At 40.7% G+C, this 25,733-nt stretch overlaps 1 protein-coding gene across 2 annotated transcripts; it reads left to right on the top strand.

Moving 5' to 3' along the window:
* The first annotated feature begins 9,839 nt into the window (after positions 1-9,839).
* Positions 9,840-25,436, top strand: Mtres1 (mitochondrial transcription rescue factor 1). 2 transcript variants are annotated; one of them, XM_026389636.2, is made up of 4 exons: positions 9,840-9,914; positions 17,140-17,624; positions 19,448-19,520; positions 24,967-25,434. In XM_026389636.2, the coding sequence occupies exons 2-4, from the start codon at positions 17,152-17,154 to the stop codon at positions 25,144-25,146; spliced, it is 726 nt and encodes a 241-aa protein (XP_026245421.1). In that variant the 5' UTR covers positions 9,840-9,914; positions 17,140-17,151; the 3' UTR covers positions 25,147-25,434. The 2 variants fall into 2 exon arrangements, with proteins under 2 accessions (XP_026245421.1, XP_026245422.1); XM_026389637.2 differs by lacking the exon at positions 9,840-9,914 and adding an exon at positions 9,937-10,086 and having other exon boundaries at positions 24,967-25,436.
* The last annotated feature ends 297 nt before the right edge of the window (positions 25,437-25,733 follow it).

The raw sequence follows: 25,733 nt of genomic DNA, 5'->3' as shown, positions 1-25,733 counted from the left end.
TGCACCACGAGGCAGGCCTACACATTCTTTTCGTATTTTGTTCATCCCTTTTGTCTTGAGAAAGATTACTGATAATAATAGAATACTTGCATAGATTGGCCAACATACATATTTCCCAAGAGGAAAATCTAGTTGGGAAACAGCCTCAAGACATCAGTTGTTGGGTGGAAAAAAAAAAAAAAAAAGAGGTTAAAAGAAGAAGAAGTAAGGACCCTGACTTCCTGGCTCCCACCCCCAGCACCTCCCAGTATCTGAACAGGAAGATTTATGTTCAGCAACTAGTCAGTACTGGGGCTGTGTGGGAGAATCTTCCCATTTGGCCCTTGGATTTCTTTCTTCAAAAAAAAAAAATAATAATACAGAGGTACACAGCCAACCAGAACACTACAATTTATCTTATATTAGTGATAATTTAATCTGCTGAATTCGATTTGAGAACTGTTTCTATTTTCATCATATCCTTGGTGGAAACATTGGAAATAGCTTTTATTTGTGCCAAGCACTGTAATGAACACAGTATACAGATAGGGTGACCAGATAAAATACAGACTATCTGGTTAAATTTGAATTCATATGTCCCATGCAATATTTAGGTCATACTTACACTAAAAAAAGAGTATTTGTTGGGCCAGATGTGGTGATTTATACCTGTAATCCAAGCTACAACAGGAGGCTAAAGTGGGAAATCACTGTGTCCAGGAATCTGAGTTCAGTCTACACAGCCAAACAAGACATTTTCTTTAAAAAAAAAAAAAAAAAAAAAAAAAAAGATCGCTGACCTGAAATTCAAATTTAGCCAGGGGCAGTGGCATATCCCATAATCCCAGCTATTTAGGAGGCTGAGGCAGGAGGATCACAAGTTAGATGCCAGCCTGGGCCACTTGTCAAGACCCTGTCACAAAATAATTGTTTAGATTTGTTTTGGGGTACTGAGGATTGAACCCAGAGTTCTTTTTCCACTGAGCTACATCTGCAGCCCTTATTTGATTTTTTTTTCTTTTAAATTTGAGATAGGGTCTTGTTAAATTGCTTAGGGCCTCATCAAATTGCTGAGGCTGGCCTTGAACTTGTGAAACTACTGCCTCGACCTCTCAAGTGGCTGGGATTACAGATGTGAGCCACTACAATTTATTTCAAAACAAAATTTTTAAAAGAGCTGGGGATGTAGCTGAGTGGACAAAGCCCTGGGTTCAATCCCCAATACCACAAAAATAAATAAATAACTTCAAGTACTACATAAATGGAGGACACAGGACATGGATAAACAAGGACTCTATGGCAAACATCCAATCTCTAAATTTCCAAGAAAGTGTGTTTCATTGAATACACATACAAAGTGAACGCAAAGGAAGGTGGGCACTAGGACCACATGGTGCCCAAGGGTAAAGTTGCTTCGACCCAACCACAAGGCTGTTCTGGGATCAGGTGACATTAACAGCTTGAGGAGTTTGTATTCTAGAATATTGGCCCCATTTTCAATTGAGATTATTCAGACAACAATCTTGATTTTTCATATTGAGGTAGGGTAGAAGAATAAAGACAGGTAGAAAGGGGACAGGAGGAAGGAAAAAGAGAATGTTGCCATAAATCTGATTTTTTTTGTTTTTTTCTTTTTGTTTTTGTTTTGCTTTGTTTTGTTTCTGCAGCACTGGGGATGTAGCCATAAATCTAAAAGTCCCATGATCAGACTCCCAAGAACTATTTTTCCTCCAGCCCTGTCCCTCATAAATTCCTGAGAAGTCTACAAATCTTGTAGTTACTATAAACTCACTTCTCTATGAAAAGCACCTTATTTTGTTTTTGTTCTATATTTTATTTTATTTATTTGTCATACTAGGAATTAAACCCAGGAGTGCTCTACCACTGAGCTACATTCCCAGCTATTTATTTATTTATTATTTATTTTGCAGGTCTTACTGAGTTGCTGAGCCTGCCTCAGCCTCCCAAATTGCTGGAATTACGGGTGTGCACCATCCAGCAAAGTTACTTTATTTTAACTAAATAACAATATACTGTTAGCCTACCCAGGTGTACTTTCAGATCAGATCAAACAGAGGAGATGTGTTTTAAGAAATCTATAAGATAGGCACATTCCAAACATTAGATAGAAGAGAGATGTCAACCTGAAGATCTTGGAAAGGACCAGACCATCATAAATGTCTTGTGATTGTGATCATAGAGCTAAGCTGGCCAGGCTGCCATTCCCACACACCTTCCTATGTTCACCCCTTGCAAAGTTGCCTTTAAAAAAGCAGCCTGAGACCCCAAAAATGCTTCTCTTGAGATAGCCCACATTCTGCTCTGAGAATGCTTAGCGTCACTTTTTACTTTCTAATAAAATTCTTCTGCTTTGCTAAAACCTGATATGCTCTTAAATTCTTCTCTGTGACATGTTGAGAGCCTGGAAAGTCCAAGCAGAGGTCTCCTCTGCCTCTGGAGAGACCTCCTTGGACCCCTTATGGTGACAACACAACAATTAAAACTGGATGACAGTGAGTAAGTGAATTTAATTTGGTTCTCTGTGACCCTGGTTTTGTATTCTCCCCCACACCCTCTATCACTATCTTCCCAGCTGTTTAAAACAAAATGAAGCCCATCTAACAGTGTGCAAGCATTGGAAACACTGCCATTCTTCCCCTTTGGACATAAGGGTGGGGAGAGGCTTGTTTTGTGGTCACACTTTAATGACAGATCCAAAGTTCAACCTTAAGTTAGTTAGTAGCCTTGAATTTTAAGGTTTATCAACGTATGGCACAATTACTTTAATTTTCTCCAATTTTTCTTTTCCTTAGCAGAAAGAAGAATTTTCATGACCATGACATAGGATTAGCTTCCATTTAAGCTCTAATTATACAAGATTGAGTCATGAAATTGCTAGCTTTGTCAGTTAAAAATGGTCAAACATCAGCAATTTCATATGGTTCAACTTAGTATAAATACAATGATAGATAAATGAATGCAAATCCTCCTTTGTTCTTCTAGAACATCATCGTAACAACGACAACCACAGAAATCTCAAATGTTTCCTGGTTACCTGTACAAAGTGCACCCACAAATGGATCTTAGAAATTGTGGAATAGCAGAGAATGAATGGTGGCAAAAGGAACGCTCATGGAAAAGTCCAACAAATTATAGCTTCAGGCCTTAACCATAATTACACAAAACATGAAAAGCTGTCCTTGAGGACATTGCAAACCACATGGTTCAAAGAACAAGGATACTTCTGGCCAAAGAACTTAACCTTTTCATGTTACTAGTGAGCTCTAATCTTTGGTCCATCCTTCAGCCTAGAATACAATACAAATAAAAAGTACATTTATGAAGAAAGCTCACATATCCCCTGATACAGTACTGGGTACTTAAGAAAACAATAAGAGAGGTAAATAGGGAGCCTACATCCTGGGAACAAATCTTTACTCCTCACACTTCAGATAGAGCCCTAATATCCAGAGTATACAAAGAACTCAAAAAATTAGACAAAAAGACAACAAATAACCCAATCAACAAATGGGCCAAGGACCTGAACAGACACTTCTCAGAGGAGGACATACAATCAATCAATAAGTACATGAAAAAATGCTCAACATCGCTAGCAGTCAGAGAAATGCAAATCAAAACCACCCTAAGATACCATCTCACTCCAGTAAGATTGGCAGCCATTATGAAGTCAAATAACAAGTGCTGGCGAGGATGTGGGGAAAAGGGTACACTGGTTCATTGTTGGTGGGACTGCAAATTGGTGCAGCCAATGTGGAAAGCAGTATGGAGATTTCTTGGAAAGCTGGGAATGGAACCACCATTTGACCCAGCTATTCCCCTTCTCGGTCTATTCCCCAAAGACCTAATAAGAGCATGCTACAGGGACACTGCTACATCGATGTTCATAGCAGCACAATTCACAATAGCAAGATTGTGGAACCAACCTAGATGCCCTTCAAAAGATGAATGGATTAAAAAAATGTGGCATTTATACACAATGGAGTATTACTCTGCATTAAGAAATGACAAAATCATAGAATTTGGAGGGAAATGGATGGCATTAGAGCAGATTATGCTAAGTGAAGCTAGCCAATCCTTAAAAAACAAATGCCAAATGACTTCTTTCATATAAGGGGAGTAACTAAGGACAGAGTAGGGACGAAGAGCAGGAGAAGATTAACATTAATAGGGATGAGAGGGGGGAGGGAAAGGGAGAGAGAAGGGAAATTGCATGGAAAGGGAAGGTGATCCTCAGGGTTATATAAAATTACATACAAGAGGAAGTGAGGGGTAAGGGAAGAATAATACAAGTGGAAGAAATGTTTTACAGTAGAGGGGGTTGAGAGAGAAGAGGGGAGGGGAGGGGAGGGGAGGGGGGATAGTAGAGGTTAGGATAGAGAGCAGAATTCATCAGACACTAGAATGGCAATATGTAAATCAATGGAAATGTAATTGATGTAACTGATGTGATTCAGCAATCTGTATACGGGGTAAAAATGGGAGTTCATAACCCTTTTGAATCAAACTGTGAAATATGATATATCAAGTTAGATGTAATATTTTGAACGACCAACAATAAAAAAAAAGAGAAAAAAAATAAATAAAATAAAATGGGCAAAGGAAAAAAAAAGAAAAACATTTGGGGCTGAGACTTTCTCTTTATGGTTTCATATTTGGGGTCATTGTTTCATTGCTTATTATTGGCATTGTTTTATCCCTATTGACTCTAAAGTCCTTATAATAGGGAGCATTATTAGGGTTGTACAATTTAGGGGAACTAAGTCACAAGTAAAATATGCAATAGATTCATGATACTCGTGTGAAAGGAAGCGGACAGTATCTGCTGTAGGTTTTCCGTTTCCCAAGGTGACTGTCAGTCACAGTGGCCTATAGTTAGTAAGTGCTCAACAAATTTAGCTTACTTGCTATGAATCAATCTATACCAGCAATCTCAACTGTGATCTAATGAGTGGTATTGGTATGATGGTGACAGAGTGCCCCTGGGTTTAATCCCCAGTGCTGGAAGAAAGAAAAAAAAAAAAAAAAGGAAGGAGTTGTGGCAAAGTTGCCTAGCATGTGAGAGGCCCTATACTTTATCCTCAGCACTACACACACAAAAATAATAAAATAGATGAAAATATAATCATGAAGATTTTTGAAAGTTGTAAGTTGAGTATTAAAAGCACTATTATTGCTGAGTGTGGTAGTACACAACTATAATCCCAGCGGCTTGGGAGGCTGAGGCAGGAGAATCACAAGTTCAAAGCCAGCCTCAGCAATTTAGCAAGACCCTGAGCAACTTAATGAGATCCTGTCTCAAATAAGATGTAAAAAGGGCTGGGGATATGGCTCAGTGGTTAAGCACCACTGGGTTCAATCCCTGGTACCAATAAATAAATAAATAAATACATAAATAAGACTATTATTGCCAGGCATGATAGCACATACCTCTAATCCCAGTGACTCAGGAGGCTAAGGCAGGAGGATCACAAATTCAAATACAGCATAGACAACTTAGTAAGACCCTGTCTCAAATTTTAAAAAATAATAAAATGGGCTGGGCATGTAGCTTAATGATAGAACACCCCTGGGTCAATGCCCAGTACTAAAAAAAAGAAGAAAGAAAAAAAAAAAGGACAAACCTATGGCAAGATTTATCAAGAAAAAGAAGGGGAAAAAAAGAAAGAGATGTGAAAGGTGAGAAAATATTAGCAACAATTTTATTTTATTTAACTGGAAAACACACATAATGGAATAATCCATGGAAACTGTAACTTAAAATTAAAGAATAAATAGAAAACCTAGAATTCAGAGTGTGGCTCAGTAGCAGAGTACCTGCCCAACATCAATAAGACCCTGTATTTGATTCCCAGCATCACAAGAAGAAAAGGAAAAGAAAAGAAAAAAAAATGACAGTGGGACACTTCTGCATTATCAATTCTAGTTTATTATCATTCAAAATAATTGAATTGGTAGTTTAAAATCTTTCCATGTGTGAACATACATAAATCAAAAACACACAAAATCCAGTGTAGGGGGAAAAATGTTTCCTTTTCATCTTAGGTTCATGGCTGAAACCTCAATAAGAACAGACAATGTGAGAAAAGCACACACTGCTTTTTTGTTGTTGTTGTTGTTAGCTTTTTATTTTTTATGTTTTCAGTAATGGGGATGGAACTCAGGGCCTTGTGCATGCTATACAAGCACTCTCCCACAAATCTACATCCTCACCCATAAATTTATTTAATGTAAGTTTTACCTGACATGGGACCTTCATAAAGAAAAGAAGAGCTGAAGAAAAGGGTGCACCTATGTACTTTTTCTGCAAGGGATGATGAAGTGGATAGGCATGGTAGCATGGTGAAGCATCAGTGGGCAAAGGGGTATTGACCTGATGGCAATAGCTGGTGTGTTCAGGTTTTTTGCTGTGTCTGTGTCTTCAGAGATAAGGGTGTTTCTATCCTTAGGGCACAGGAAGGGCACTTCTTGAATGAGGATCTTGTAACCTGCTTCAAGGAAAAGTTACAGGAGATCTCTCTCTCTCTCTCTCTCTCTCTCTCTCTCTCTCTCTCTCTCTCTCTCTCTCTCTCTCTCTTTCTCCCTCAGATCCTCTTCTCCTGAAGCAGGTCCTAAAACCTAAAGGGACGGATGGATCGATCTCTCTCTCTCTCTCTCTCTCTCTCTCTCTCTCTCTCTCTCTCTCATCCATCCCTCCCTTTAGGTTTTAGGACCTGCTTCAGGAAAAGAGGAAAAGTGAGAGTAACCTTTCTGCTCTTGCTGTTTCATAAAATACTGAGCAAGGTGCTGGTTTTTTGATTTTTTTTTTTTTTAATTAGTAGTGGTGTTACCAAAAGCTCGGTCCTTGTCCCAGATACTGATCCAACAATGAGGACACAATTTTGAAAAAAAGGAAAAAGAAGTTTTATTGCTTTGCTAGCAAAAGAGAAACACAGGAGACTCCTGTTCCAAAGTCTGTGATTCTCCTCATCAGGGGGAACAGGTATTATTGTTGTTTTTTTCCTGAGGTGATTCAAAAGCTACATTCCACATGTTCTGTTTCCCCAAGATTATGTGGAGAGATTAGGAAGGAGAAATCAGGGAGGAGATCAGGGAAGAGAAAATCAGGGAGGAGAGGATCAGGAAGAAGGGGGGGAAATGTCAGTTTTAGAGATGCAAGGCTATAGTCAAAGCATAACCTGGGCCACTGTTATAGTAGTAGTAGCAGTATTAGTACTGGGGTTTGAATCCAGGGGTGCTTAACCACTGAGTCATATCCCTAGCTCTTTTTTATTTTATTTTTGAGAAAGGGTCTCAATAAGTTGCTTAGGGCCTTGCTAAATTGCTGAGACTGGCTCTGAATTCATGATCCTCCTGCCTCAGCCTCCCAAGCCACTGGGATTGCAGGTGTGCACCACCACACCCAGCTCAGAAAAATTATTTGATAAAATTCAAAATTTGGAGCAACTCTGGAGACTGAGGCAGGCTAGTTAGAGGCCAGCCTCCACAATTTACCAAAATCCTGTCTCAAAATACAAAAATAAAAAAGAGCTGGGGATACAGCTCAGTTATAGAGTGCCCCTATGTTCAATCCCCAGTACCCCAAAAACAATACACACAAAACCAGCACCACCACAATAAATTCCTTGAGAAGGTAAGAAAGGATGGAACATTCAGGGCACCAGTGGAGGCTTGAGGCTTTTTGGTGATTAGCTAAACTTGAGGTTTAGAATAAACAGGATGAGGCAGTAAAAGAGAACTTTCTACTCCAGGTAGAAAGTGTGTATGTGTGCAGTGTGTGTGTGTGTGTGTGTGTGTGTGTGTGTTGCTGGTGGTAGTACTGGGGGTACTACAAGAGTCCTTTTTATTTTTTATTTTGAAACAGAGTCTTGCAAAATTGTCCAGGCTGGCCTTGAACTTGCCTCAGCCTCCCCAGATAGCTGGGTATGTACCACCACATCAGGCTTAGAAAGTAATTGTGTGGATTTCATATAAGAAAATGAAATTCGAGGCTGGGGTTATAGCTCAGCAGTAGAGCTATAACTGACTTGTACATGTGAGGCATTGGGTTCCATCCTCAGCACCACATAAAAATAAATAAAATAAAGATATTGAGTCCATCTTAAAAAAAAATCTTTAAAAAAAGAAAGAAAGTTAAATTCAACCCATAACCCAAACCCTACATAAGATAAATATTTATACCAAATTAGGTGTTGCATCCCAGATTTTAGGGCTCAACCAAGAGATCAATTTTCATCATCTTCTGGTCTGAAGTAGTGCAGTGCTAGTGACTAAAATGGGAACTTAGTTCAGTAGGTGGTCTAAACCTGTGAAAACCACATCCCCCTAAGGCACCAAATACATAGGAATCCTATGGGGGAATTTCTCTCCCATAGGAAAAAGAAATGGAGTAGGATAGGCAGGGGGAGTACTGTAAAGAAATGCAAAACATTTTTAAAGTCACTATACTTTACATTACTTGTTAATCTCACCATAGATTTTAACTATGATTAGCATTTTTAAGTTTTAAAAACTACCTTTATTCATCTAATTAAATGTTTTTTAAAAAATATTTTTAATTGTAGTTGGACACAGTACCTTTTATTTTATTTATTTATTTTCATGTGGTGCTGAGGATCGAACCCAGCACGTCGCAAATGCTAGGCAAGCACTCTACCATTGAGCCACAACCTCAGCTCCCCAATTTTTATTTTTTTAAAGGCCAGTGACCAATTTGATTGTATATAATTCAATATCACTGTATTCTCTTCTTCCATACTCACCATAATTATTCAGCAATTCTCTCAGTTTGTAATAATTATGATTAACCCCATTACAGGCACATTTATTAACAATGTATCTGTAATGTTTCACAAATGACTTAAACTAGTAACTGCAACTGTGCATTTCTCAATATGTCAACAGTATAACTGAACTGAAACATGTTAATTTGTATCATTCCTACACTTGAAACAATTTGCAACTATTGTTTCTTATTGCACAAGTGCAATAAGAATTTAGCCACTGTGTGAAGCTGCGTAAAAGAAAACATTAACTTGGGCCTGGGGTTGTGGCTCAGTGGCAGAGTGCTTGCCTAGCATGTTCAAGGCTTGGGTTTGATCCTCAGCACCACATATCAATCAATCAATCAATCAATCAATAAATGGTATTGTGTCCAATTACAACTAAAAAATATATTTTTAAAAGAAAATATAAGCAGCAAAGCTATTGTGCAGGACAATTAACAGAGGACTTCCTGAAAACAAAGAAAAATCTATTTCTAATTTGAGATGCATGTGTTCCCAAAAGCATTAATATGAACAGGTATAAAACTATGAAACAGGTATTCTATGAAAATTCTTCTTTTAGAATCTGGTTCGTCTTGTTACTTCAAAAGGGCTGTTTCCATAGATACACTAGCCGGGCGTATTTTTACACTCACACACACATATACACACACACATCCTCTTTTTGGCCATCCAATCACCAATAGGTGACAAGTGAACTGGACAAACCAGGGTGCAGTTTATCCTTTCATTCGCTTTAGGATGTTCTAAACTTCCACGTTCTAGAATGTGTGTACATTTATTTGGAAACAACGTTTATAACTCTCTCAAAGGTGCTGGCAACTCCAGAGAAAGGACCGTTGCATTATAGCTAAGCTTTTCTGAGCCACGTGGAACCACACAGCGCTGCAACCTGGCTCAGCTAGGCCTGAGGCGGTCCTCAGGGCGCCGCTCCTGTGGGGTCCTCCAAGGCGTGGCCTCCAGCAGGGGTCGCTGCGCCAGTATCGACCTGACCACGCGTCATTTCCGGCCTGTTCTGGCCTCGCAGGCGGAAGGGGCGGGGAAGGGGCGGGGCAGGAGCGGGTGGAGGGTTGGACTGGGGACCTGCAGTCGGCGCGGCCGCGGGGAGGGAGCGGCGGCCCTGACATACAGGTAAGTGCGCCCCTACTGGCGCGCTGCGCCCCCGGCCCGTGCTGGTCTCCGTTGCTTCACTCTTTCACTGTGAAACACACGCTGGGAGCCTCTGTGCCCCGCCCACACTCCTGCCAGGTCCACGCAAGAGTCTCCTGCGTCCTGCCGAGTCCGAACAACCTGCGGACGCCGCGTGAGCTCTGGGGCTGCACGAGGACTGTGGGCTTGGGTGCGTCGGGGTTCCTGGGCCGGGGCGCTTCTGATGGCTTCAGACGCAGACCCGGAACCCGGTGACGTGGGTGTTCAATTTCCTCTGACCTTGGGGAGTTGGAAAGGTGCACAGCCTGCAGGATGGGGAGGGCGCGAGGGGAATCCGACCTTGTCTCAGCCCTCAGCTTCTGAGGTCTCTAGAAGGGACTGTAACCTTAAGCTACAGTAATCTTCACAACATTTAGACGGGTTTCCCCATCTGACGGATCCATGTCCTGTGCAGCGATTTCAGCTTCGTGCAGGTCAAGGACATGTTGCCTTTGTGTCCTAACATTGCTCTTCTTGCAGACCTAGGTTAGTTCACAGATTTTACACCTCTTTCGGCTTGTTGGCACTCGTGTTCCTACTCGTCATCCACACAGCTGAAGAGATATTTCAATGTACGCTCCTATTCGGTCATTTTCCTACTTAAGATCTTTCTGCGGCTTCATGCTGTCTGGGTCAGGTTCAAACTTTGATGGTCCAAACTTAGAGATGTAGCCCCTTGCCCATCAGTCCAGTCCCTCTGTGTGTTCTTTTCTGGGTTCATTTCTAATATACCAGTTCTCCTGGTCTACTTTCATTCCACAAGGTTTTGTTTGTTTGTTTTTAATTTTTTTTAGTTGTAGTGGACACAATACCTTTATTTTTATGTGATGCTGAGGATTGAAACCAGTGCTTCACACATGCCAGGCAAGTGCTCTACCACTGAGCCACAACCTCAGCCCCCCTTTTGAAATAAGTGCTTAGCAATTGCCAGGCATTATTCTCGCCTATTAGAATGCAGCAGAGGAGGGGAAATAGGGATGAAGAATCTTACTGTTTTGAAGTGTTCATCTTAGGAACACGGGCAAACAAAAAACACCCAGTAAATTACATGGTAGCATGTAATAAGTGCTGTGGGAGAACAAAGTATACAAGGTGGGGCTGGGGATGTGGCTCAAGCGGTAACGCGCTCGCCTGGCATGCCTGCGGCCAGGGTTCGATCCTCAGCACCATATACCAACAAAGATGTTGTGTCCGCCGAAAACTAAAAAAATAATAAATATTAAAATTCTTATATTCTCTCTCTCTCTCCCTCTCTCTTTCTCTCTCTCTCTCTCTCTCTCTCTCTCTCTCTCTCTCTCTCTCTCTCGTTCTGTTTACATTAAAAAAAAAGTATACAAGGTAAGGGATTTAAGGGATTTGGGGAGGGCAAGATGGAATAGAATTGGAATGGGGTGCTGCTGTTGTAGAGTGCTTGCCTCACATATCGAACTGGGTTTGATCCTAAGCACCACATGAAAATAAAATAAAGGTATTGTGTTCATCTACAATTAAAACTATTTAAAGAGTAGGTAGGCCTCATTGAGGGGACACTGAATCAAGATTTGAAGAAGGTAGAGAGTTTCCTTTGCAGATAATCGGAATAAGAGTGTTTCACAAAGCTGGAAGAAAGTTCCCTGCTATGGTTTGAATGTGACCCCAAAGTTCATGTGTTGGGAACTTGATCCTCAGTGCAGCTGTGTTGAAAGGTGGGACCTTTGGGAGGTGATTGGGTCATGAGGATTCTGCTCTTATGAATGGAGTAGTCCATCCATAGGTTAATAGGTTATTTGAGGAAGTGCTTTTGTTATAAAAGAGAGCTCTCCATATTCTTGCTCTGTGTTGCCATGATGCCCTCTACCATGTAACCATGCATCAAGAAGGTTCTTATGGGATGCCAGCACCATGCTTTTGCACTTTACAGCCTCCAAAAATGATGAGCTAAATAAATACCTGTATTCACTTACCTGGGTGTGGTATTCGGTTATAGCAATAGAAAATGAGCTAAGACAGTCCCTTGTATCTGAGGAGTATGAAGAAGGCCAGTTGTCTATAATTGAGTGAGAAAGGGTGAAAAAGGCAGGTGATGAGAGTTTGGGGTGCTTTGGGGGGGATTTGAGGAAACAAGTAACATAGTCTGAATCACTTTTTTAAAGAATTTGTGGTACTGGGGATGTAACCCAGGACTGTGATCCATCACTGAGCTACACCCCTAGCCCTTTATATTTTATTTTGAGATAGGGTCTAAGTTGCCCAGGCTGGCCTCAAAAGTGTAATCCTTTGCCTCACCCTCCCAAGTAGGTATGGATTACAGATATAGGCCACCACCACTGGTCTGACAGCTTTTTAAAAGAATCAGAGGATCATTCTTGCCATATTGTGGAGAACAGACTTCCTTGGAGCCTTTGTGGCACCTGGGGATAGGTGATGGTGGGCTGAATCTGTAGTAGCAGTGTAAATAGTAAGAAGTGGTAGGACTCTGGACATGTTTTGAAAATACAGCCAAGGGGCTGGGGATGTGGCTCAAGCTCGCCTGGCATGCGCGGGGCGCTGGGTTCGATCCTCAGCACCACATAAAAATAAAGATGTTGTGTCCACTGAAAACTGAAAAATAAATATTTTTAAAAATTTTCTCTCTCTCTCTCTCTTAAAAAAAATACAGCCAACATGATTTCCAACATTATAGATATGATGGAAAGAGAAGCATCAAGAATGACTACATGCTTTTGTTGTTAGCAATTAGAAGGATGGAGTTACCATTAACTGGGCTGTAGGTGGAGCAGGTCTGGGGCTGGGGGTATATGAGGAGTTTGTTTTTGGACCAGTTAAGTTTGAGGTGCCTATTACTCTTGTAGAGATGTCAAATAGACATTTGGACTTTGTATTGGGGGTTCTGTTCACTAAATGGACTCACAAGACTCAGCATATAATCATACTCATAGCTATAATTTATTACAGCAAAAGAATACCAAGCAAAATAACCAAAGAGAAAAGATAAATAGGACAAAGTCTGGAGGAAACTAGGCACCATTTTCCCTAAAAGTCCTCTGCAGTAGAGTGACACAGGACATGCTTAATTCCTATAGCAACCAATATAACAGACTCCCAGAAAAAAAGTAGGTATTTAGCATAAAACAAATGGTACAGTTTTGGCACCATTCCTATCAGTTTAGGGTATGGTAGGAACTTTCTTAAAGTCCGAATTATCAGACAACTTTGCAAGCAGGCCTTTCTAAGGATTGTAATTTCAGGCTTGTTATGTTAACTCTTTTTGTGCAGATATACAAGTCTAGAATTAGGGGGAGAGTTCTGGAATGGGGTTATAGATTAGGAAGTACTTGGTTATATGGGTAGTACTTAAAGCCATGGAAATACTTGGTGTTTTGATGCATTTGTCAAAACAGGTTGGCTGAGCGGGGCAGAGTGGTACATACATGTAGTCCTAGCCTGGGAGGTTGAGGGAAAAGGATCCCAAGTTTGAGTCTAGCCTGGGCAACTTAGTGAGACCCAAGACTTTTTTTTTTTTTTAAGGACTGGTGGTATAGCTTAATGGTAAAGTGTCCCCGGGTTTAATCCCCAATGCCAAAAAAGAAAAAAAAAGTAGTTGACAGTATACTTAAAAGCTGAAAAGAAGAGGACTAAGACTGAGCCTTTGGGCCCTCCAATAGTAAGATGCCAGGAAAAACGAAAAGAATTAGCAAAGGAGTTTTGAGAAGTAGCTCTTGGTGAAATAGGAGGAATTCCAAGAGTGAGGTGTTCTAGAAGCAAATAAAGAAGAGGGAGTGATCAGAAGTGAAGTAAAATGAAGACTAACCAATGACCTTTTGAATTTAGAAAATGACAGGAATGGAATTGGAAAGATTATGGACCCATCTTTTGAGGAATTTTATGTAAAGAAGAGCAAGAAAAGATAGTAGCTGGGAAGTAGTAAAGTTAAAAGATTTGCTTTTTTTGTTTATTTGATTTTTTTTAATGAGAGAAATAGCAACATGCTGATAGAATGGTCCACTAGAAAGTAAAAAAAAAATAATTGTTTCAGGTCACCTTTGCTATTAGAATGTGCCTTAGACATCCATTTCCTTGAGCCACAACTTGTTACAGGGTCTAGTCTCCTCTAGACCTATGTTCATTTCTGTTCTCTGACAGCCAATAAATAAATTACTTGCCCACATTGTAACTAAATGGCACTACCATCAGGGCAAGGACTGGGTGTTTTACACCTAGGTCTGGTTAGGTCCTTGGATATATGGGCAAATGAGTGAATGCAGGTTAGATGTGGTAATGGGTAGGATATTCAGTCATTTCTAGAAAATGAATCTGCAACTAGCGAGTTAAAAAAAAAAGTGCTATGCAGAAAGGGAGTGAGAGTGAGGAATATGACACAGTTTCTGCCCTCCCTCCTCTTTGAAGATGGGAGATAAAACAGTCCACGTGAACTAATTAGAAAATGGCAAATTACGTAGTATTTGTGCAACTAGAGTCTGGTGCAGGGGTTGGCAAAGGATGAGAGGGGCTTGTGTGGAATCTGGAAGAGATGGAGGCCATGCTAAAAGGACAAATCTTTTCAGCAATGGAATATTATTTTCAAATATAAGGAACCCTGGATTCTCTCTGACCTCCTACTTCCACCTTAGGGCTCCTCTGACCAGTTCTGGGTTCTTGGGCTCCTCCCTTGAGGCCCAAGTGTCCACTGGCTAACATCTTCAAATGGTCATCATTTCCAGCAAAAACTAGATTAATTTGTTTCTTCAGTTTTATATTTTTCATATATTTTATCTAAACATCCAGTAGGCAGTATTTGCCTGCTGGAAAGAGAAGCAGATCACAGAGGGAGTAAGTAGCTAATGAACACAAAGGTAAAACTTAGTTTGACATTTAAAAATGTGTTTTATTTACATGTTAGTATGATTTTAAATAGTTACTTTTTGCTAGTAAAGGTTGCCTCTTGTAGGTAAATGTGACCATCTGATGTGGACCTAAGGCATCATATCCAGGCATTCTTCAAAGAAAACAACAGTGTAGTATAAAGCTAGGACTTTTTTTTTTTTTTTTTTTTGTACTGGGAATTGAAACTAGTACAAAATTGAACCCAGGGCCTCACATATGCTAGGCAAGTCCTCTATCACTGGGCTGCATCTAGAGCCCTTTTTAAAATTTGTATATTTCAAGACAGGGTCTCCCTAAGTTGCCCAGGCTGACCTTGAACTTTGTGATCCTCCTGCCTCAGCCTTCTGAGTCATTGGAATTAACTCAGCTAAAGCTAGGATGTTAGAATAGGGAATGTGACACCCAGGAACTGACATAGAGACTCAACTTCCTAACCCTAGTGATGGCCATTTCCTTCCCCTCAGTTGAAGTGACTGTTCTTCCCAGTCTCTTCCCCCCCCCTCCTAAAACTCCATTCTCTCTGGTATTATAGTAGGTGAAGGTAGCTTTTGTTAAAGAAAAAAAAATCTTTACTGATCCTTGAAACACAGAGTCTCAGAACTCCTGGGATATGGTATTTTCTTCCTTTATCTCTACTTTTATAAAATGTAAATTTCTTTCTTTAAATGAGTATTGTTCAGTTTCTATTAAATTAGAATATGTATAAATGTACCTTTTCTCCCCACTGGTGCCAGGGCTCAAACCATGAAATGCAAGGCAAGCACATTACCACTGAGCTATTTAAGGCTTAGAATAATAAAGTCAAGTTTATGTTGTCTACTCATTATGCGAGGAAAATGAGGCCCCAAAATGTTAACTATAAACTGAAAGTAGCCAACCCTGGTTGTTTTTTGTTGTTTGTTTGTTTGTTTGGTTGGTTTGGTTTGGTTTGGTACAGAATCAGGGATTGAACCCAGGGATGCTTAACTCCTGTGTCACATCCCCGGTCCTTTTATTTTTTGAGGCAGGGTTTCACTAAGTTGCTTAGGGCCTCGCTAAGTTGCTGAGGCTGGTTTTGAACTCATGATCCTCCTGCCTTAGGCTCCCAAGCAGCTGGAATTACAGGTGTGTACCACTGCACCCAGCTAGCTCTGTATTTTTGAGTGAGCCATACAGATAATTATTGTTGTCAGCCTTGTAATAAATGAAATAAATGGAATTAATGAAATAAGTAGAAGTAAATGTAATAAATGGAAGGAAACCTGAAGAGAACCATTATCAAAGAAGTCATTACCTAAGTGTAATCTTGGCACAAAGACATTTTACAGACTCACAGTATGAGGATATCAACCATGTGGAAACCCTTCTCTTATTACCAAATCATGGTCCCTAAAACCATCTTGGTGTGCTTAGGGAGGTCTGCCACCATCATAGTATGATTTCTGCTGCATTTGAGGTGAAGATAAGGAATTGATTGCTCTCTAGCATATCAGCATCTCAGTATCTCTGCAAATGATTATCTAGTTTTGTGGGTCTCTGCCCCTTCTGCTAGCAAATGCCTCAAACAGTGGGAAGAAAATGTTAAAGTAAAAATCAGCCAGCAGCAGTGGCACATGCTTGTAATCCCAGCGGCTCAGGAGGTTGAGACAGGAGGATTGTGTGTTCAAAACCAGCCTCAGCAATGGAGAGGCGATAAGCAACTCAGTAAGACCTTGTCTCTAAATAAAATACAAAAAGGGGCTGGGAATGTGGCTCAGTGGTTGAGTGCCCCTGAGTCCAATCCCTGGTCCCTCCCCAACCCAACATTAAAAAAAAAAAAAAAAAGGAAGTAAAAATCAGGTCTATCCCATTTGTTTATTCCTAGCTCTGATTCACCGGGGTTGAAGGTTGAAATCATTTAGAGGTTCATTGTGGGTTTCATGAAGTCATGATCTGCTCTTTCCTTGGCATATGAATATTATAAGGATATAGTATATATTAATAAACAGTTTCCCAAAATTTTTCTTTTTTAACAAAAGAAAAGTCATTGAGAATTATTGTTAATATTTTTCAGTAGCAGTCAGTACCCAGAGCTAATTGGAGGGAGGGAAAAGAGTAAAACCAGTGTTTTCACACATGTTGGTGTCTTATTGAACCATTGTGACAACCCTAGGAGCTAAGCATACTAATTGCACCATGGTATGGTATTGCTCTTGGCAGGTACAGACTAATATGGCCTTGTATAGGGAAGCCTACGTATAATACTAGATATAAAGTGTTCACAGCATGTGGGTGTGATTTATGATGCTGCACTTGTGAAATAAAACTAAATTATTATCTGTTTCAGGTTACATGTGCCATGGCTATGACTAGTGTCAGATTGCTCACTGGTGTTTTAAGAAGATCAGATGCCTGGATTGGATTCTGGAGTGTTCTTCAAGGGACACCTTCTTCACATAAATTCTGTGCTTCCTGGAATCGATACTTGTATTTTTCTAGTAGCAAGTTAAATGCATCAAAGTATAAAATACTTCTCCATAGTATCTTCCCTTTGAGACTCCCAGGGCTTTTGGTATCTCCAGAATATATTTTTCCATTTTCCATAAGACTCAAAAGTAATATAAGGTCTAAAAAATCCTCTAAAAAGACTGTGCAAAAATTAGAGGATGAAGAAGACTCTGAGGAGGAGGGTGATCATGAGGACAGGAGTGAGCAGGAAGCGGAGCTGGAGGATGACCCTAGTGTAATCAAAGACTACAAAGACCTGGAGAAAGTTGTGCAGTCTTTTCGGTATGATGTTATCCTGAAGACAGGCCTTGATATTGGGAGAAAGTGAGTATGATGTATGTTTTATTATAAACCCAATTGTCATCTGGTTATTTTAATGTAGTATCATAAATCACTCAGCCTGTATTAATGGTAAAGAATAACCACAGATATGAAAGGACCTTATAGGTAACCTGTTTCAACTATTTCATTTTATAGATGAGAAAACTGATTCCCTAAGAAGTCAAGTGACTGTCTGCAATTCCCATGTGCCATATTTCCTTGATTCTAAGGCACAATTGAGTGTACGATGAACCATTGATTTAATAACAGCTTCTTGAGGAGAAAAGGAATCACCATATTAGATGTATATAGCAAGCATAAAAACGCACCTGGATTTCACTACAATGTGAGAAGGTACCTTTCAGAATCAACAAGAGGAGTATATTGTGGTGGTTAATAATACAGGCTCTTGAACCAGACTACTGGGGTTTCAATCCTGGTTCTGTGTATGACCCTGGGCAGGTTACTTCAACTCTCTATATCTCAGTTTCCTCATCTGTCAAGCAGGGATAATGGAACCTTCTTTAGAGGTTAATTGTCTATCCAAAGCACTTATAATGGTGCCTGGCACAAAGTCAGTATTCAATATATGTTACATATTATGAAGAAAATTTAATGTGTTTGTAATACATAGAAATAGTAACTGTAACTTTCAGAATTTCTTTTTTTTAAATTTTTATTAGTTATTGATGGACCTTTATTTATATATTTGTTTATATGTGGTGCTGAGAATCAAACCCAATACCTCACACATACTAGGCAAGCGCTCTACCACTGAGCCACAACCCCAGCCCCCAGAAGTTCTTTAATATGCTCATTCTCTCAGCTAGACTGACCATCATTGTCACTCATTCCTTTAGCAATCATTGATTGATTGTGTGCATACTGCATACAAGGTAAGAATTGTGATATGAATAAATTCAGAAAGATTTCCTTATGTAATTTGTACCTTTAAGACCTCATTTAATGGCATAATTTAATTTTTTAATTCATGAAGCTTAAGAGACTCAAAAAGATTTGGGCCCATTGGTCCCCCTCTTGGCATGATGATCAGAATTTGTTGAATGTTCTCCAAAATCTGGCAAACTCATAAAGGACATCTCCTTTCCCAGAGTAGTAGTTACTGCTGTTATTATTAAATTGAACCCCAACTATCAGTCACCTGGAGTCAGATCATCAAAAGGAAATTTTTGTCTGCATCCTCTGATCTGGTTGTTATGAATGTAGTGCCTGGGTTTTCTCTCAGAGTGTAGAACAGGTACCTGAGGGGAATTCAGTGTCCACTCACTTTGAGTATTGCTAATCACCAAGTTGTAGCCATGTAGTTGTTGCACTGGGAGAATGGAGGTTGGTATGCATGCTAAAACCTCCTATAGACAGGCACAGTGGTGCACACCTGTAATCCTAGTTACTCGGGAGTCTGATACAGGAGTATCACAAGTTTGAGGCCAGGCTAGCAACGCAGCAAGACCCTGTCTCAAAATTTTTTTAAAAAAAGAGGGAGGAGTCTGGGGATGTAGCCCTGTATTAGACCAAGGGTTTAATCCCTACTGACAGATACACAAAGCCTCATCTAATTATCAGCCCAACAGTACTAGAAAGTCTTTGCAGTAGTTCAGCATATATTCAGAAGTGCCCTTTGGTCTCCCTGTTTTAGATACAAATAAAGTTGAGTTTCACTTTCCTAGCATTCAAAATGCAGATTTTATGGGGCGTCGTCAGAATAAATATTAACGGCAGGTGCTTCTCTCAAACCTGTATAATTATTTTGAATATATTTCTATATTTTAAAGTACTTTGACTTTTTTTTTTTTTTTTTTGAATAGCAAAGTGGAAGATGCATTCTACAAAGGTGAACTCAGACTTAATGGGGAAAAATTATGGAAGAAAAGCAGAACGGTGAGACATTAAACTTATAATGACAGCCAGAAATTTTTGTTTATTGTTCTGCCACTACTCAATGCTGCCCTGTTTTCCCTTACCTTCTCTTGAGGTCCTCTGTAGTTCTGGTCAGCTGGTGGGCGTTAACAATAGGCTTCAGTCACACAGACCACTTTCTCCTTTGTAGCCTTAATGACCTTGTGATGACGAGGATTTTGGGATAAGCCACCATCAGGACTGGCAACAATCCATTAATTAAACTTCCAGGGTATTAATGTTAGCCTCCATGGAATCATAATAATTAGATTAAAAAGAAACATTTGATCCATGTAGAGGTGTTCTTTGCCCTGATGTTATCTGAGCAGATGTTCCATTCTGTTCACTTCTGCAGCCCCCACTGAGCTCTTGCTTGGGTACACTGCTCTGTGTGTACAGCAGCTTGAAAAAGATGGTCTGTATTTTCTGACAGTATTATTATTTTTGTGTTGTGGGGGTTGCTTGCTTGTTTTTTTGTCGTGTAGGGGATTAAACTCAAGGGTTTGTGCATATTAGCCAAGCACTGCCACTAACACTCTTGACCTTAAAAGAACAGAGAAAAAAAAAAAATATATATATATATATATACACACATATGTACACACAACATACATATCTGGGATTTTTGTTTTGTTGTTTTGTATTGCTACTGGGGATTGAATCCAGAGGCACTCTACCCAGAGCTACATCCCCAGCCCTTTTTATTTAGTCTAACTAAGTTGCCAGGTTGACCTCGAACTTACTTATAATTCTCCTGCCTTAGTCACTGAGACTATAGGCATGTACCACCATGTCTGGCTGATGTATTTGTTTTTCAGTAACTTAGTGAGGCCTTAAGCAACTTAAAGAGACTTGTCTCAATTTTTAAAAAGAGGCTGGTTGGGGCTGGGGCTATGGCTCAGTGGTAGAGCACTTGCCTAGCATGTGTGAGGCACTGGGTTCGATTCTCAGCACCACATATAAATGAATAAAATAAAGGTCCATTGACAACTAAAAAATATTAAAAATAAAAAATGAAGCTGGGGATGTGTCCAGTGATAAAAACCTCTGGGTTCAGTCCCTAGTACCACCAAAAAAAAAAAAATATATATATATATATACACACACACACACACACACACACACACACACACACACATATATTATATATATATCTGGAATTAAAATATTTTCATTACTATTATGTATCTTTGGCATGTTATGGATTGTGTTGATTTTCTTCATGCCTTTTATGTTATGAATTTTTACCATAAGTATGTGTCACATAATTGGAAAAAATAAAAACTGTTAGTAAAATTAACCAAACACATTAAAAAGGTTAAGAGAAAGACCCTTTTTTAAAGGTTTGGAAACATAACACCTATGAGATATTGGAAGATGTCATCTCTTAATGTTAAGGAACAAATATTTCAGTGAAGTTAGATACACTTTTGGAGGTAGGTTTTATTTCATCTTCCACAATCCCCCTGGGATGGGAAACAGTAACTGTCCTGACCTGCACTGGGGTGAGCACTGAGGCATCCTACAGACCTTGTTCCCCGAGATACAGGTTCTTGCAGCTATGTGGGCAGAAGGAGGGAAAGCTCCCCCATGCTTGTCTCAGCAACCCCCTTCCCCACAAGGCCCAGGATCCTCTGAGAGCTCTTGAGTCGGCAGGTTCAGACTGGCGTGTCAGCCATTGTTCAGTGAACTGCATAAAACCAGGTGCTCCAGATAGACCCTGCTCTGCCCTTAATTGCTTTCTCCTCAGTCACCGTATTCCAAAGGCAAGACCTGTTCTTGGAGTATGGAATGATTACTCCCTGCACACCCTGCCTCTCTGCTGGGGCCTCATTTACAAATCCCACAAGCCTGTTTTTCTCCCTCCGCTTTGAGATATTGTTAACTAAGGCCTAATTGCTGCTGCTTCATTCTGCCATGGGTGTTCTGTTGTCTCAACTGCCTTCCAGATTTCTCCTGAGGGTCAGCAAAGGCAGAGACCAGCATTAACACTCAGCTGCCTTGTTACTAGGAGGCTTGGTAGCCATAGAAACTGCAGCTAAGGGGAGATTTGAAATGTAGATATTTGGAACAGCCAGTAATCCCAGCCAGTTTTGCTTTGTGTCTGCTAAAGGACAGGGCTTGGGAGGGGAATAAAGAATGCCTCGCTTTCCTTGGCCTGCTCCACAGGGCCTGTGTCTGGCTGCTGGCCCCGGAGGGTCAGGCGCTTGCCGGATGCTGCAGCTCCAACCCTGGCTGCCTACAGCTGGACAAAGCTTTTCTGTGAGCTGCAAAATAGGTGGGATCCAGATTGCTGTAGGTGCTGAGTAGCTGTTGACAAACAGTGTGTGTGAGGAGCCCAAATGTGGGGTTGATGTCTTCCTAAACTCACCTCTCCCCCGATCATGTGGGCACAGGAGAAACATCCCTAGCCCCTCTCTGCCCCAGAAGGAAGCCACCAAAGGGATTCAGGGATTCACTTTTCAACTGCACGATAACTGAACCGTTTATCTTTGAAAGGATGCAAAGAATATCGCCTTTTATTTGTATACCCTTTTGTATCACATGCATTTTTTATTAAAAATGAATTTTAATGAAATAAATTTATACAAAAGAGGTAAGCAGTTTCCAAGCCTTGTATTTCTTTCTTTTCTTTTTATTTATTTATTTATTTATTTTTGGCAGTATTGGGGATTGAACATAGGGGTGCTGTAACACTGAGTTACATTGCCAGCTCTTTTTATTTTAATTTATTTTGAGTTTTAAGTTGCCACGGCTGGCCCCAAATTTAGAGGCCAGCTTGGAGCTGGCCCAAGTCTTACATTTCTGATTGAACCCAACAGAACTATAGGAGGGCAGAGCTCCTCCAGATGATGCCTGTGTCCATTCTTCATAGTTAAGGAGAGAGCAGTCTTTTTGTTCTTTTTAGATATACGTGACAGTAGAGTGTATTTTGCCATATTATACATAAATGGAATATAACATTCTAACTAGTATTCCATTCTTGCGGTTGTACATGAAGTGGAATTACACTGGTCATGTATTCATATATGAAAATAGCAAAGTTATGTCAGATTCACTCTACTGTCTTTTCTATTCCCATCCCCCCTCCATCCCTTTCATTCAAGGGGAGAGCAGTCTTGATGCCTGACTGTAATTTGAGTCTGTTTCTCAGCCCAGAGGAGAAGAAGTCATTGATTTAAAATTGGCCCCTGCCTTGAGAGTTTTGCATCTAGCTACTGTGTGCTTCCCAGGATGACCAGTGTAGAATGGTGGCTAGTAGGTAGGCATGTGCATGTTGAACATCAAAGTTAGACTTGCAGAGGACTTGGGTGGGTGGGAGAATAGATGTGGGGTTGTCCTGATGAGGTACAAATATTTTGATTGTCTGAAGTTGTGTCTGCTGCAGAAAATGTAATTGAAAAATAAGGTAAAAGTCAGCATTTGACATCTTGTGGGTTTTTTAAAATATTTTTTTAGTTGTAGATGCACACAATATCTTTATTTATTTTTATGTGGTGCTGAGGATCCAACCCAGTGCCATACACATGTGAGGCAAGTGCTCTATCACTGAGCCCCAGTCCTGCTGCTTTTTTTTAAGAATGAATTTTTTAATATCTTTAATTGTAGATGGACACAATACCTTTATTTTTGTGTGTGCTGAAGATCAAACCCAGTGCCTCACGTGTGCTAGACAAGTGCTGTACCCCTGAGCCACAGCCCCACTCCTTTGCTGTCTTTTTTTTTTTTTTTTTTTTGTACTGGGATTGAACTCCAGGGGCACTTTACCAATGAACTACATCTCCAGCCCTTTTCATTTTGAGACAAAGTCTCACTGAGGCCTCGCTAAATTGCTGAGGCTGGCCCAGAACTTGTGATCTTTCTGTTTCAGCCTCCCAGGTTGCTGGGATTACATGTGTGTGACATCCTGCCCAGCAATATCATGCTTCTTAACTGACGCCCTCTAATAGGCTGTTAAATAGCCATGTAGACTGTATAGACCACCACACATGGGTTGTTCCCCACCATCGGGAGTGTTTGGGAGGCCTGTTTTTTTAGCAGGCTCTGGCAACTGGGTCTGTTTAGTCCCTTCTTGAGCTTCTGGGAAGATTCCGAGAGATCCTGAGCCACTTGGACCCGGTAATCTGTCACAGGTTCTTCACACCCTCAGCACAGGCCTGAGATTTCAGGACTTTGAATGGGCAGGACTGCCCTAGGGTGTGCCTTGAGGAGCTCAAGCCAAAATTCCCTTCTTGGCAAGAATGGGTTTGACCCACAGTATCCAACGCCACCTTTGTGGGTGGAAGCTTGTCACTGTGATTGTATGGCATCACTTGGGCAAGCTAACACTGGTGTGTTTTGTTTGTTTTTATTGGTGCTGAGGATTGAACTCAGGACCTCGTATGTGCTAGGCAAGTGCTTTTACCACTGAGCCACATCCCCAGCCCTGGGCCAGCTAACACTGGAAAAGCAGTTTCTTTACTTCCTTGTCTCTGCAGCTGACTGTTGTCCATAGTGAATGATTTCCAACACACTGCCCCAACTCCATTTTATGTAAGTCACCTGGATTAAAAAATCAATGAAAGTAGCCAGGCGCAGTGGTGCACACCTGTAATCCCAGTGGCTCAGGAGGCTGAGACAAAAGGATTACAAATTCAGGGCAAGGACTGGAGATATGTCTCAGTGCTAGAGTGCCCCTGGGTTAAATCCCCAGTGTCATGGCCTCGCCTGTAATTCAAGTGACTCAGGAGGCTGAGGAAGGAGGATTATAAGTTTGAGGCCAGCCTCAGCAATTTAGGGAGACTGTCTCAAAGAAGGACTTGGAGATAATATAGCTTTAGTAGTAAAGTACCCTGAAGTTCAGTTTCTAATATGATGATAATCCCAGTGACTCCTGAGGCTGAGGCAGGAGCATTGCAAGTTCAAAGCCAGCCATTTTGGCCAGCCCAAGAAGACTGGGGAAGTAAAATGTCCCTGGGTTCAATTCCTGGTATCCCCCCCAAAAAATAAATAAATAAATAAGTTGAAGCGTGGTGTTGGAAATTATCCTTCCAGTACATGTGGTAATTTCTGTGCACAAAGATTGTGTTCCACCTTCTTTATCTTCCAAGTATCCCCAAAACAAATATGTCCATTCAGATATTTCCTAAATCATCCAATCAACATATTTGAACGATTCCACACACAGAAACTGCCCACCCACAGGCAGCCAGTTGTCTAGCTCTGAAGAATACTGGCTGGTGTTGAGTCCCAGGGTGTGAGGCACCCTTTTGGGGAGGCTCTTTCACTCTAAGGCACAGGAAAGGGTGACAGATTCAGAGGAGTCAAAGCCCTTTCTTACCTGCCTATCCTGGATAATGATCACCTGATCACAAGGAGAAAAACAGATGTCTGCATAGGCCTGGGAGTCCTGAAATATAATGAAGGTTCATTTTCTTATTCTTTTCAGGTGAAAATAGGAGATACATTGGATCTTCTCATTGGAGAGGACAAAGAAGCAGAAACAGAGACAGTGATGCGGATTCTCCTGAAAAAAGTGTTTGAAGAGAAGACTGAAAGTGAAAAATACCGAGTGGTGTTACGACGGTGGAAAAAGTTAACATTGCCTAAGAAGAGTATGTCTAAATAAATGGATTGTTTTTTATCCATGAAGCTGCTTTCTAATGGTGGGGGAAGGAGCCAACATTTAAAAAAAAAAGGGGGGGGGGACTTTTTACTAAAATAAAGTTCTCTTACCATTAGAGGAATCTGCAGAGCATTTTGTGAAGATTAGGAGACACTTCCTGGCCAGTGTTTCTCTCCAGACTGGATCTGTGCTGCTTTCCCCCTCATGGTGGAGAGAACCTTTTGCCCAGAGTGAGGTGTGTTCTGGAGGAGCAAAGCCCAAGGAGGGCTTTAATGACCTGCCTCCCGCTTCCTACACGACCTACCTCACGAGTCATTATGAAATAAACTGCCTTGTTGTTTCCTAGGATTTTTATTTGAAATTTTCCCCTGCCCTGGGGCCAGCTTCCCCAGTCTCAGGCTTCTTATGGCAAAACCAGCAAAGGAAAGGTTGCCCTTCAGTTTATTACAGGAACTTTGGGAGGTCCCTTTCTTCACCTGCCTCCTAAATTACCAACACAACTGGCCCTAGTTTTCCTTCAGAAATCTGGATGAGTGAAGTTGTTATAACTAATTCCATCCAGGCTAGAGCCCATTTGAAATTGTTTAGAG

The sequence above is a fragment of the Urocitellus parryii genome, chromosome 8, assembly GCF_045843805.1.
Source record: "Urocitellus parryii isolate mUroPar1 chromosome 8, mUroPar1.hap1, whole genome shotgun sequence".
In the NCBI taxonomy this organism is placed as follows: Eukaryota; Metazoa; Chordata; class Mammalia; order Rodentia; family Sciuridae; genus Urocitellus; species Urocitellus parryii.
This window is presented reverse-complemented; position numbering and strand designations above follow the sequence as displayed.